We start from the raw sequence: 13,564 nt of genomic DNA, 5'->3' as shown, positions 1-13,564 counted from the left end.
TTTTGCCGTTGCTGTACCGTAAACACCACGCTGCACGCCGCGATCGTAGGATTTCTCCACATTTTTTGCGTTTGTTATAAGGGCTCTCCATAAAATAATGTTACAAAGTGGATATTTTCGCCCTCGTACTTCGAAGTCATCAATATTGCTCTTCACCCTAAAATGGCGGTGCCTTCTGGAGCATGCTCCACTGTGTGGCGCGAATGATGATGCCGTAGGAACAAGAATGTGTGCGTGTTGTAGTAGGCCAGCCTGAACTAAACCACCAAGTGAACTCTGACGCGTGACCTTCACAGAAACCAGTTAAAATGAGATCGTGATATCGGTGCTAATATAAAAAATCATTATCATTTTCACCCTCGAAACCAGCCCTACTACACATTAGCCTCTACATGAGAGGAAAGCACTCCGTTAAAAAGGGCCGTTCGAACTACGCTAGCTCGTTCATGCTCGTCCTCGCTGGCTTTGTGCTGTAACATCCGGTGGAATTCTTCAGCTGCTAACGCACATCCCGACTTGATCGTGGTGACCATCAAAGGTGTCTGCCGCATGCAAATCTCCGCTACGGATGACAGCCCATCAGTGGACGGTTGAAGAATGCAGACGCCTGTTTCAGTGACGTGCATACCGCTGAATCCGTCCTCGCCTTCTGAGTCGATCTTCCAGGTGTATACTGCTCGTTCTTTCTCCACGAATCTCCTCCCAACAAACCGCTGTAGCAATGACACGGTTGCTCCATTCGGCAGCTTCTTAACAATACGGTACCGAATCATTGCCGTGGCCTCCGAGTCGGCCAAGGTGTCAAGTGCTTGGCGATCTTCCTGGCGATGACGTAACTTGGCCAGCTTCACACAGCCTTTTCGGTCTGGTTGAATTTGAACGGCAGCGTAAACTTATCAAGTTGCTGGTAAAAGTGGATCTCTCCATCCGTCGTGCGCCGATGAACCGAGTTGATAACTCCACCAGGTAACTCGTTAATACCGCTACTTCGGATCACGTCGTCGACGCTGAAATAGCTCACGTCGGTCTCTCGAAGAAGGGCCTTGAATAAGGCCGTCTCGGCGGGCACGATGGCACGAGGAATATCGTTGACATGGCATTCACCTGGGCTTGATCGATTCTCCGAGGACTCGCCAATGATATTAGGCCCCTGTTGATCACAGCCATGGATCAAGCTTCGAAGATAGTCGATGTATGAGGCCTGTACTGTTGTAGCGGCAATAAGTCGTTGTTGTTCCGACTCGGCCCTCTCTCTCTCTCTTCACATTGCCATCTCTTTATGCTTCCCCAGAAAGAATCCGTATCCCTGCTTCTGGAGTGCGCTTGAGATTTTTTTTAAAGTTTGAGATGTTCGGTGAGATCCTTCGCCATTCGTCTCAAGTTTTCGCGTTCGTCCTTAGCCTGTTGTCGTTGCTGTCTGCGTCGAAGTGCCAGCTTTCCTCGCTGAATGTTTGCTTCTTGGCCAGGAACGAGCGCACTGGAAAGAGCTTGGATAGCTCATCGATAAGTTCGAAAGGAAAGCTTTCTAAAGGGTCAATCGGGTAGTTGGCGTCCACAAAGCTGTCGATATCTTCGAAGAGTGCATCCATGTCCTCGCGAGTGTGTCAAAATAAAACTGGAGCTTGGCTCCGGTTATTGGGCGTCATTACCATGGCAGCACCTTGATCCCATCTGCTTAAGTAACAAGTAATCATGACCTTTCCTTGGGCTAACTGCCCATAAGGTTATCCACGTTTTATCCATACATTAATCGAGAGCCAGAAATGTCACGATCACAGATGTGATCTGTCAGTGACAGTGTCACGGCGGAACTTCTTCTCTTAAAGGAATCAAAATTAGTGTTAAAGTGACCACATCTTACTGTAGTCCAGCAATCCTATAGAGGTTTGTTACACTGGACGAGACTCTTGTCGCTGGGGAGAAAATCGTGGGATAGAACAAAAGAAACGTTCAAACCCCGCGATCGCTAAGAATGGGCGTCAGCAGCCCAAGAGGATGTCAGGACCCAAATGGTATTCCAAAATGTGTCACTGCTGACAGAACTCACGCTCACCGACGAAAATGAGCGTCAGCCCGTGTTTTTTTATAAAAAATTCCGTACAAGTACCTCCAAATGCGGCATGGCGATCAGGGAATACCGCGATGCTATCCTACACAGTGCACGAGTCGGCGGCGGTAATGCAACGTGGTAGCCGCTATATGTCAATCACTTATGTCTCCACGACGCTTTTAATGCTGCTAAATCGGCAAATCGACGCATCAATAACACTCCAGAATATCTGTTTTCTTACAGCAATTTCAGGCCCAAGAGAAAAAATACCGAAAAGACACATCGTTATTAACTAGTTGGATAGACCGGTGTGACTGTATTAAATTCGGAAGTGAGGAGCCCAAACCTGAACTGGTGTAAAAGCTACTTACCGTCACAAGTGATTCAGTCGTTCATGAAAGCACCACGTGTCCTTTACAGGTGGCGTCCTCGAACACCCGATAGCGGGCGACGGGACCTTTGCCTGCAGCGGGACAAGAGCTTCAATCTTGGCCTTAAACTTAGGTGAAATCTTGCTGACAACGTCCAACGCCTTCAGGTTCTGCTCTAACTGAGCGGGAGAGCTAGCCCCAATCATCACGGTGGACACCTTGTCGTTGGAGACGCACCAGGCGATAGCGAGTTGAGCCATGGAGCAGCCCAGTTCCTCGGCCACGGGCTTCAGACGGTCAGCTTTGATCACACGCTCTTCAAAGTCCGGAATGGCCCCCTTCAGACCCGACATGTCCAATCTGGAGCCGTCTGGAGTGCCGGCACTGTACTTACCCGTAAGCGTGCCAAAGGAGAGAGGTGACCACGTTGAGAGACCCAGTCCGTACTTCTCGATAAGGGGTGCGAACTCGAGCTCCACCTTACTGCGCTCCAGCAAATTGTACTCCGGCTGCTCTACAACGGGACGAATAAGGCCCAAACGATCAACCTCGCACGCCTCAATGATGTCAGCCGTAGACCACTGGCTTGTACCCCAGTAGAACGCCCACCCTTGCTCGATCACGAAGTTCATGGCGCGAACAGGTTCCTCGATGGGGGTGTAGGTCTCGGATCGGTGGCAGAAGATGACGTCGACGTAATCGAGCTGCAGCCGCGCCAGCGATGCCTTGGTGCCCTCAATGACGTGCTTACGACTCGCGCCTTGGTCGTTCGGACCGCCTGCGAACCAGCCCTTCGAGCCACCGAACACCTTCGCGGTAACCACGAGATCCTCGCGACTCCAAATGCCATCTGCGATACCCATTTTTATCGCCGCCCCCATGTTGCGATCCGCCTGACCATTGCCACGTCTCCGCGCTGTCGAAAAAGTTCACCCCGTGCTTAAACGCAACCTTCATCATCTCGTACCAGCGCTCGGGCGTGTACTTGTCATCGGCCCACATCCAACTTCCAAGCGCAAGGTTGGAGACCATGAGCCCCGAGTTGCCAAGCAAACGGTGAGGCATGCGAGGCGTAGAGCTGTCGGACGGTGAGCTGGACATTGTTGTTGAAGTGTTTGCTGTTGTGTCGCGTTGAAAGAGAAAGCAGAAATGAGGAAATAACAGATAAATTCCAGAAAAGCATTTTAGTGTTAAGTCAAAGGTTATGCATCTGGGTTATAATGCGCACAAAGGACATTCACGTATCGAAGGGGGTGCCCATTACGCGCAAGAAAGTTGCTCGGATTGATTGCTTTACCCTCGCTTCTTCGCAGCCCTCGCTTGCAAGATAATGGTCAAGCAATCGCCTCAGGTGGTACATGGTGTGCTACCGTATTCACAGGAATAATCGACCGTAATCACTGGCTCGTAGACACTAAACATCATTTCAAATTACGTCAATTTAGAGGGCTGATATTGTGCAGCCTAGGATAATTCTGCATTTTTGAATCGCTACTGCCTTCAATACTTTGCGAGCAGGACTACCCTAGCTATGATTTAGTATGTAGAGCGTGCATTTTTGAAAATGATCAGTTAGTAGTAGTTGGGGATTAAAGCGACACCCGTAGAGTATCATAGGAGCCTTGGCTGTTCATGGTTCGGCTTCATACTCAATCCAAAACGTCAATGAATAAATCTATATACTGTAGTCATCGAGCAATGCATACAAACAAGATATCTTGATACAGTACGAGGAAAAAATGAAGCGTTAAAATTGTGGTAGCCGGCGGCTGTTCAAATATATTATTTTAATCTCCACGCTTGCGCATAGCAAGTGACTATTTTAATAGATGTTGGATAATATTTTGGCTACTATTGTTCTTTGCTCTTTGTAAGCTCTACTAACAATAGATGTCACCAACCGGCTGGCAATTCTGCCGTCAACATTAAATGGGTTATTGTTGCAGGCGGAAGGCGCTTCGGGTTTATTCGCTCTTTTTTTTAAGGGCTCGTTGGCTCTAGGACAATTATTAATATTATCGATTGCGATCTCGACTCAATCAATTATGGTGATTGGCAATCTCACAATCATGAAGCTCGTCTCTATGCCCTTTTCTCAGGTTGTGCATGAATCTTGTGCAAACAGTGGGTTTTGAGTATATCGAGCTTCTGCGCAAAAGGGCCACGATTACTTCCTCTCGCAACATAGCATGGGAGCCTGCCAACAACCTTCCGTGGAAGCTCAAAGTCGACTTTGTGTGTACCAACCAACAAGAGGGAGACTGCGTACACGACGCAGCGAGCGCGTAGCGAATCAGGAGTAATGACAAACTTACGTTTGTAAAAATTAAAACACGAACTGAAAACATACTGGAAACAGTTCAATTAATAGTCACCTCTTTTTTTAAAACAGTACACTAGTACTGGATTATGGAAATTCCTCTATGTTTGTGTGCTGTGATTGTGCTCATTAGGTCATTATCGATTTGTACTACGCAAACATCTGGATTAGGCTTGTTACGGTTCAACACAAATATACTGCACTGGAAATCGCCTAGAGTTAGCGTTAGCTTCCTATTAAGTGAATTTAATACCTGAAAGGTTACTTCGAAGCACCTGCCAATCCAGGTGACATTTAAGATATTACCTCAAAAAATCTTAGGACGCAGATGATATTACATGTATCATATATCAACTAATACCAGTACTACGGTGGGGGCTTATCTCGTGTAAATACTCAACAATCACCAACTGGATTGGTGATCGGACGTGGCCGACTGGACGCCGCCCCATACTGTCATAACGTAAAAGGCGAAGCGCCGTAAGACCGTCTTACGACCCTGCATAAATATTGACATAAGATTAGTGAAAATTAGATGAGACGTAAATGTGGTCGATTTCAACTGCCTCTTTACGACGGTCATATGCCGATGACCTGTGCTGCTTGATTTCCGCCTTTCGTGTTTAAGTATCATTTCCAAATCGGCCAAAGAAGTAGGCAGGACTATAGTTATGGGCCAGTATCAAGGAATGCTGCAGCCGTGGACTAATACAGAGTAGCCTACAGCTAACCAATAATTACATGTGCTGTATTAGAAGAGATAAATGGGGGTCGCGTGAGATCATTGTTATTGACTCAAGCAGCAATAGCGACGAGGAGGTAAAACCTGACTGGCCAACTGGATCTCAGTCCGAGCCGCGCAATCGGGTTGCCCTGTCGGCACCTACCATAGTACCTACCTCTCGATTGGACATCTCTGTGAGTCTAAGAGGGGCCGCCATTCGTCCGCCAGTTCCAGGAGCTCTCGAGCGGAACTCTACAACGAGAAGAAGCCGCACTGGCACCCTCCAGGGTGCTGTCAGCGATCATGGTAATTCTCCGCACCGGAAACAACCCCCATCTGGATTGTACGCACGCCCCAAGGAGAATCTTCCTCCTTCACACCGCCCCAACTACGTAGTCCACGAAGTCCGAGTAAAAGCGAGCGCCGCCAAAGGTTTCCTCGAAGCCTGGGTCCTTGCCCAGCGCTACCGAGACGATCCGTACGAGTCCTATGAGTATGTTCGCGGGAACGCCAGCACCTTGTCCTGACATCGACTACGCTTCTACATATGGAGTAGCTTTTTTTGGCGTCTCCCTGGCCTCCTCGAATAGTTTACTTGCACGAATACTACAACCCGGCTTCGATTCGACTACCGTTCGTGTTCAATTACGGAGACTGCGGCTGCTCGGATCCATGCCGGATTGACACGTGCCGCAACGCGAACATGAATGTGGTTTGCACCGACAAGTGCTGCGTTTGGGAGGAGCTTTGCGCGAACCGCCTCGTGAGTCCAACAAGGTCGCTCTCAAGCAGGAGCCTACTACGGGGAAGTACGCACTGGTTGCTAATGTCGCCCTTGAACGTGGTGAGGTGCTCGGCGAGTACCTTGGTCGGCTTCGCTATGTGTAGGCCGACAGGGCTAAGCGTCAGAGGAACGACGGCTACATGCTCACCCTTCGTACACAAACGGACGGTATGCGCTCGAGGTATATTGGCATCGATGCGCATCTTCTGGGCGGTCGCATGCGCTTCGCTAACCATGCGTGCGATGCAAACGCTGATTTTTTTTTAATTCAGAAACGGAGCTCACCACACTGTGGATGCGAGGCTACCGTGAACTACGACTCGGACCTCTGGTTTATGTGCCGTTGTTAGTATACCAAGTGCATCCACGCATCCATGCAGCTCGAAGGGTACCCGTAACTGTTCTTGCTAGCGCTCGTTCCTGAGCGAGGTAAATCGAGGGGAGAAATCGGTAATTTTGGTGAACATCGGCAGATACTAGCGGTTATACACCATAGTATGCATGCGAAGACGATTAAAACTTGCTCTACTGAACCGTCGCTTTTAGCGATATGGTAACGAATACCTCTCGGCTAGACGAAGTACTACCTGTCGCCAAATTCACCCGATGGCGTGGGATCCCAATACTTTTCGGTAGACGTGTTCTTTATCTCTAAGTTTTTTTTAATCTCTTTCCGATCTATGTTGAGGTTCAGTGCACCAATGAAAATGACCCACATTCTAAATAACAGCGAGTGAGCTTGTAATGAAACGCATATCAGAGTGGTGCCAATTCAGGAACGAAGCGCTCAGAGCTCATAATATCATGATATCTCTGAAGGAAATGTACCGATATGCTCGCTGACTCGACACAATATGTACTTTCTCGAGCGATTTCTCGTCAGGCGGGTCCGCGGTGCTTGCAAGACTATATTCCACAACCTCCTTGTACGGTAGCGACACTCTAGCTTTGGTTCCCATTTGGACCTTGGACCTCCAAGTCTTCAGTTCTGTTTTCCTGGGTCTGTAGTTGAGTACCTCGGTGGCGGTATTTCGATCCACCATGGTCTGCATATTAACGAAGGTGGTTTTGCAGTGACGTCCTGCATCATCTGGACGAAGGGCGTTTGGCGGTCAAGGAGATCAGTTGCTGCGCCACAGCTCATTTTCGATTTTCATCTGTGGAGCCCACATCTTCTCACTGCCTAAAACACTCCTCGGTACGTGTAAGCTCATTACTGGATGCAAATTGAGTGTGGCTGTGAGTCAACTATACGGTTTGATGCCTTGTGTGTACAACCGGTTCAATAGCACCAACCCCAAACCGGCGTCGGCCAAACGCACACCCAAGCAAGAGAAGCCTGCAACCTCCATAGGTTCGGCAAAGATGCCTGCAGCAACTATTTCTGTCGAAGCACGCGAGAAGCTTAGGTATTCGGGTCTAGCGGAGAGCTCGGACCGCTTGGGTGGTGGTCGCTATACGGGTTGCATCCAAGTACCGGATGTACGACGAGTTCGAAGAAGCAAGCTACAAAGCAAAAGCGGATCAAGGCCGAAAAGGCAGCCGCCGATCTTAAAATGAAACTGACCTGTGCAACGCAGAGCTCTGCCGACACTTCCTCGGAGTTAGTCAGGCTATCATGATCTTACGTGCTGACGCTGACTGGGAGGACAGGGAACGCGTGGAAGCAGCAGAAATCAAGCGCACCCCCGAACGTGAAGCCCTCGTGGTGTGACAACGCGAGGAGCGTCGAGAAGAGAGAGAAGCAGCAGAAGAACGGTGTTTGTAGAGAGGCGCGAAGAAAGAGAAGCAGCCGAAGAGAGACACCGCGTCAACCGCGAGGAATCTCGTGCGCACATGCGCGAGATGATGATGATGTTATCTACTATTCAGAATGCAAAACACCCCTCGGTGGATATCTAGTGCGCCACACGCCGAATCACGGGGAAGATGCCAACCGTTCCTACTCACACTGCCTCTTCGTTGCACATTCGGCCTCCTTAAGTTGACTTTTCCATTCATGCTCGTAGCTTTTGAAATGAAACTTATATTCTGCTACGTGCTTACCGCATTTTGGATTGTACGCTGCTGGATAAATCCACGACTGCCGTGAGATGTTGTCCAAGACAAATTTCAGATAAAAAGGCTTCGTGGAAATAAGAATGAACGCGTCTGGTTGCTTGGGTTAGACCTACTACAAGTACAAGTACAACTTAAGCTCTCAGCCCTTCCATGTGACCATCTAGCCGCTGGCGAATCCACGAGTAAAGGTCGCACGGATTCGGCTTATACCTGCTGTATGAACCCTGTAGTTTGCGAGCAGAAAGATGTTAAGGAGCTGAATCCTACATCGGTCTTGGTCGTAGAGAGGTGGAGGCACCAGTCGATGGTACACTTTCTCCACGCTCCCTATGCCGCATTCAGCAGTCTGACGAACTGACGTTATCGTATTGTGCAGGCGGCGCGCAGAACTTCGTACTGTATGAAGGAGGCGATCAATGTCTCCGTCTTCCAGCGGTGTGTAAATCCTACCACGCATGCCAGTCGAGCATAGAAAAGCGGAGTCGCCGATGATACCGAGACTTTGATCCGGGCATAATGTCGTGTCCAGCAGCTTCTCCCGCAGCTCGAGGCTCGTATCCGCATCGTTCCACGATCCGGGGCAATTATGTTTTGCCCAAAGTATATAACCGTCTGCTCCAAAGCATATCGTACCAGTCACGAAAACGGCATGAAGCCATCCGTTATAATAGTCATTCTGAATATTGGAATCACCCGGCTGCATTACCTTCAGTAAAACACCACTTTAGTTATCACGTACATGCCATTAACGGACTGCATACAACTCACTCTATAATTGTTGCCATCCACGTATCCGAAGATATTGCTTAGCAACGATTTGCGAGCCGCAACCTACACTACCATCCTGCGTTGATGCTCGAGCGAAGGCCAGCCAATACGTGTGGGGAAGAAGCCACGCAATGATGCGTCCAGAGCACACTCCGCCCGCGCTAATGTTCGCTGGGGAGTCGCAGGAGTAAATGCAAATCTATCGCAAAGCGATTTAGCACACATCAAACCCTCGTAGTAGTGCAGCAACTGCCCCAGTACTTGATGATGATCTATCTATTTTGGTGTCCTCCCCCCTACCCGACCAGGTTTGTGGATAGTATAACACCCAGCGAAGCGAGCGAGGAGCTCATTGAAGGCTTCCCTACATCACCACAGCAACACCCGCTTGGTTTGAATTAATATGATTCCAGATCGGTCTCCGTTATCGCACAACTGACAGCGTCAACGTGGTGACGTTGAGCAGGTTCTCATCCGTGCCGTACTTGTACAGCAGGATCCACGCAGAGAGGTGTGACACGCCGGGACAGGAAGCTGTGAGACGATGTCGGACCTTGAGCTCGCGCTTTAGCTCCGCACTAACCAGTAGATCGTTCACTTGACGACGCAGCTCCTGGAGCTCCCAAGATTGCTCACAGAGAACTGCAACGACGGCACCTATTTCGGAGGATGAGATCCTGCAACGACGGCAACAATTTCGGAGGATCTCATCATAGGATCTCATCCTCCGAAATTGTTGCCGTCGTTGCAGTTCTACGGATCCGAAGAAAGCAAATATGCGATGACATTTTCCCCTTTCCTGACTATGCTGCATTCAACTCATAATGCCCCAAATCATTGATATCGAGTGTTTACACGTGGTATGAGACAATTTCTACCGGACGCAACAACGATGCTTATGCCAGTTTTGGGGGGTGTTGTGAACTCTTTCTTGGTCCACGGCTTACGATAGGAGTTAAGATACGTCATATGCCGGCCATGCGCCCCCTGTCATATGCCATCTATATGACAGTCGTGAGCGGCGTGCGCTGATCTCCTAAGTCTCGAGTTCCAGGGAATTAAAAGAGACACTGGTATAGCTTTGACCGGGGTAGAGGGGCACGAGGATCGAAGGCGAGAGCGAAAGTTTGTCGTCGTACGGAAGCAAGGTTTGCTATTAGCTGACGCCAATCGACCCCACTGAGAACAAAAGAGAGCGAACGTAGGTACCAATCGTACACCTTGTATTAATTGAAAACGCCGTAGTCGTATATAAACGAGACTTGTCTTCGAGAATGTGCTTCTTTCGCGAGGTCCAAATCACATGAATCCTGATATTATGAACTAGTAGGGATAGAATTGTAGTCATCATGATTACACGGCGTTTTCATAACGAGTCAAGGGAATGCACACGAGATCCCAAGAGATATTCGGAGTAGTTTAACTTTAATTTAAAGCAATTTTAACGCTGAGACAATTTTAGACGAAGTTATGCACACTAAAGTCACTTTATAGAATAAAGTCGCTATCATTGCAAATAAAGTGGCTTTGGAAGATGAAGTCGCCAACATTATCTTCTTACCAGGTTACACCGGTATTTAGGTGTGAATCGGTGGACGGCAAGAGACTTGTCTCGATGAATGTTCATGGTAGCCCCGTAGCAAGCTCGGGAGCCGCATGTGTGTAGGAATACTAATGCGAAGGGTGATACAAGCTGCAGGGGGCGGAAGGAGGTCAAGCGAAGGCGGTGAGACAAACGGACGATGGTCAACAAACGAACCAGGTGCGTATGAGCCCACGGCTGAACTGACGTTTATAGCCGTATTGCCTCAAAAAGTGTGTGTATATTGCTCTTGGTATCTAAACAGCAAGCCGATGCATTGGAGAGGGAGCTAATAGCGGGACAGAAGCCAAGACTGACTCAGCAGAATCTAACACGATGATAGGTGTGAAAATGCATACTTATTGAGCTTAAAATAGTGACAACTAACTATACGTGACTCGTCAAACAGGTAGTAAGACCTAATTCGAGCTCTACCTTAAAGGCGAGAGAACATAAGGTTAATGGATTCCAGAAATGTTAAAGACCCTTCTCGCTCGAAACGAGTCGGTGCTTCGGCAAAGCGACGAGGTAATGGTCGCTTACATGTATGAGATTGTGCGCTTGATTGATATGCAATTGTTCGTATTAGAATATGTTGTAGCGGATTTCTCAAGCAGAGTGCCTATGGATCTAGCAAACGAAGGAGAGCAAGGAAAGCTGCAGTTTCGCTTACGTATATGGTTGTTAAAAGTAACGTGATTTTGTTAGGTGCAGGCAAACAACAAAAAAAACGCAAGTCTTCCATCGACGAGTGTCCTTCAGTTATACTGAAACGTTCAGAGTTTTCGTTGGGGAATACAGTTGATGATTCATATGTACGCGGTGATCCGTGCCCTGGCTGCGCTAATGAATTTGGCAGAAATAAACCACGCGAACGGGATACTAAGACGGATACTGAGCGGTCCTTCATCGAAGCAGCAATATAAGGTTACCACTAAAGTCCCGCCGATGTCTCGTCTTGCATAGAACTCGTGGAAAGTTATCGACGATGCCGTTGCTGACTACGAAAAGGCCACCAGCACTCACTATCGTGTTCGGTTGAGTGGGTCTGTTCTGGAGCACAATGAGTACGGCGATTTTGCTGTTTTTGTTTTTCAAATTTTATCTTGTTAATTTTAAAATGTGTTTATTTAGGACTTGCGCTGACCAAATACCAGTGGAGTTGGACCTCAGCTTTAAAACATTTCGTTGTGTTAACAGCAGGTACCAAGGATCTAGAGCGAAGGGGGATCGGAAAACAACACTGGTTATACTGGTTGTAAGGCAAGGTTCACCGCCCGATTTGTGAACATTGCGGCGAGTGTGGATGTTATCTCGAATTGGAGTATTATTCTCAAGAGCGAGTACCGCACTCATACCCACCTCAACTGTGGTGCTACACATACACGCGTCAAGGACATTCCTGTGGATGGAGAAGTTGCCCGCTCTACCTCTTTGCTGGCAGATGCTAGGTCCAGCACTAACGATGTTGAGGTGTTTTTGTAGACAGCTTGGTGGACTTACCCTACGCACTCCTATTACGAAATACTAATATGTTATTTGGCTTTACGATTACGGATTCTCTGGGTGATCTTGTACTATTCAAAAGCCCACAGCGCTGGTGACGACGACAAGGCTCAGTTAGTGAGTTGAAGCTGTGGTGTAGCGGGATCAGCAAAATCTGCGAGATTGCCGGATCCAGCTTACCAACTGCACCCAGACACCGACTAACGGAGGGGGTCCCCCGATGATCCGTGTTCTGCTGAACTTTCCTCACCTTGTGTACCCGTCGGTAGGGCGGGATCTTGCTCTCTCGGTAACTTCCGAAGAGTTCAAGTGGTGAAGCTTGAGCGTCTTGGCGAGACGTGGGGATGGGGTGGAGCAGCAGTGGAAAATCTTCACTCTGCGTCCGTGGATGGTTCCGTATCCTAAGCGAATATTCGAGCTTATGGATCCGGGGCCTAGATCGTGGATCTGGCCGTAGGGTTGCCTTGCGGGTGTGTTCCCTTGCCTTTGTAGTTCCTTTGCGTCGTACTTGCCGCCTCCTGTGACGGGATCTTGAAAGTTGAGAGCCCCGTAGGGTGTAACCGACCAAGTAGTAAATTCGGTTAGCCTGTCGGATCTGCACAAGTAAAGGAAAAGCTCACTAGGTTGTAGGATCTGGCCAATGTATTATCCAGTTATCACTACCAACACTAGATTCGCAATTCCCAACATTCTCGGAGCTCGTACGGCCAATGTAGTTCCGGTTCTTGAGGGCGGGAAGGCACTTGCGTGTTACTGTGCAAATTGAGGACTGTATTGATACTTAAGCCTATACCTGTCTGGATTTCTACCTTCTATGTCTTTCATCTGCTAAATCCCTTACCAGGCTCGGCTGCATGTCCCTTCTTCCCTTGACCCATCATCCCAGCTGTGTTATCTTCAGATCCACCGGATCCATGACGTAATCATCATGGTCACCCTATTATGGGTACACTCATCCGGATCCAGGTCGCTTGGATCCACCTCACTGTAATCGTACACTCGCCGTGGATCCGAGCTCTCCAATCATCCAACATTATCTTGCAACCGTCTGTGATCTCCATTGTCCCACGAAATTTCGAGATCCACTGCATCCATCATCCCTATACCCTGGATCCAGGTCCCTCCAGGCGGGATCCTCCCTCCTTGGATCCGAACTCGGAAGTATGGGATCCGGGGTACCTCGCGGTGGATCTTGACTCTTCATTAGCCGTGGCTACTAGATCCACCTTCAGAGGGCACCGACCATCCTTCCTTCATAGGATCCACACTCGATCCACTCTTGTATAGTATATCCCATATCCATCTTAGTGAATTCAGGTAAGGGTGGATCCGAGGTAAGTCTTGGTGGATCATTGCCTTCTCGTACGTCGCTCATATCAGATCCATCGTCATCCATAC

At 48.7% G+C, this 13,564-nt stretch overlaps 1 protein-coding gene across 1 annotated transcript; it reads right to left on the bottom strand.

Moving 5' to 3' along the window:
* Positions 1-2,550: 2,550 nt before the first annotated feature.
* On the bottom strand, positions 2,551-3,486 carry PITG_14052 (voltage-gated potassium channel subunit beta, putative; the record flags this gene model as incomplete). Its single annotated transcript, XM_002899143.1, has 3 exons — positions 2,551-2,596; positions 2,638-3,314; positions 3,355-3,486. The coding sequence occupies 3 exons, from the start codon at positions 3,484-3,486 to the stop codon at positions 2,551-2,553; spliced, it is 855 nt and encodes a 284-aa protein (XP_002899189.1).
* Positions 3,487-13,564: the final 10,078 nt, after the last annotated feature.

Source organism: Phytophthora infestans, genomic scaffold (assembly GCF_000142945.1).
Source record: "Phytophthora infestans T30-4 supercont1.32 genomic scaffold, whole genome shotgun sequence".
NCBI lineage: Eukaryota > Oomycota > Peronosporomycetes > Peronosporales > Peronosporaceae > Phytophthora > Phytophthora infestans.
The sequence above is the reverse complement of the archived record's forward strand: the minus strand, read 5'-3'. Positions and strand labels throughout refer to the sequence as shown.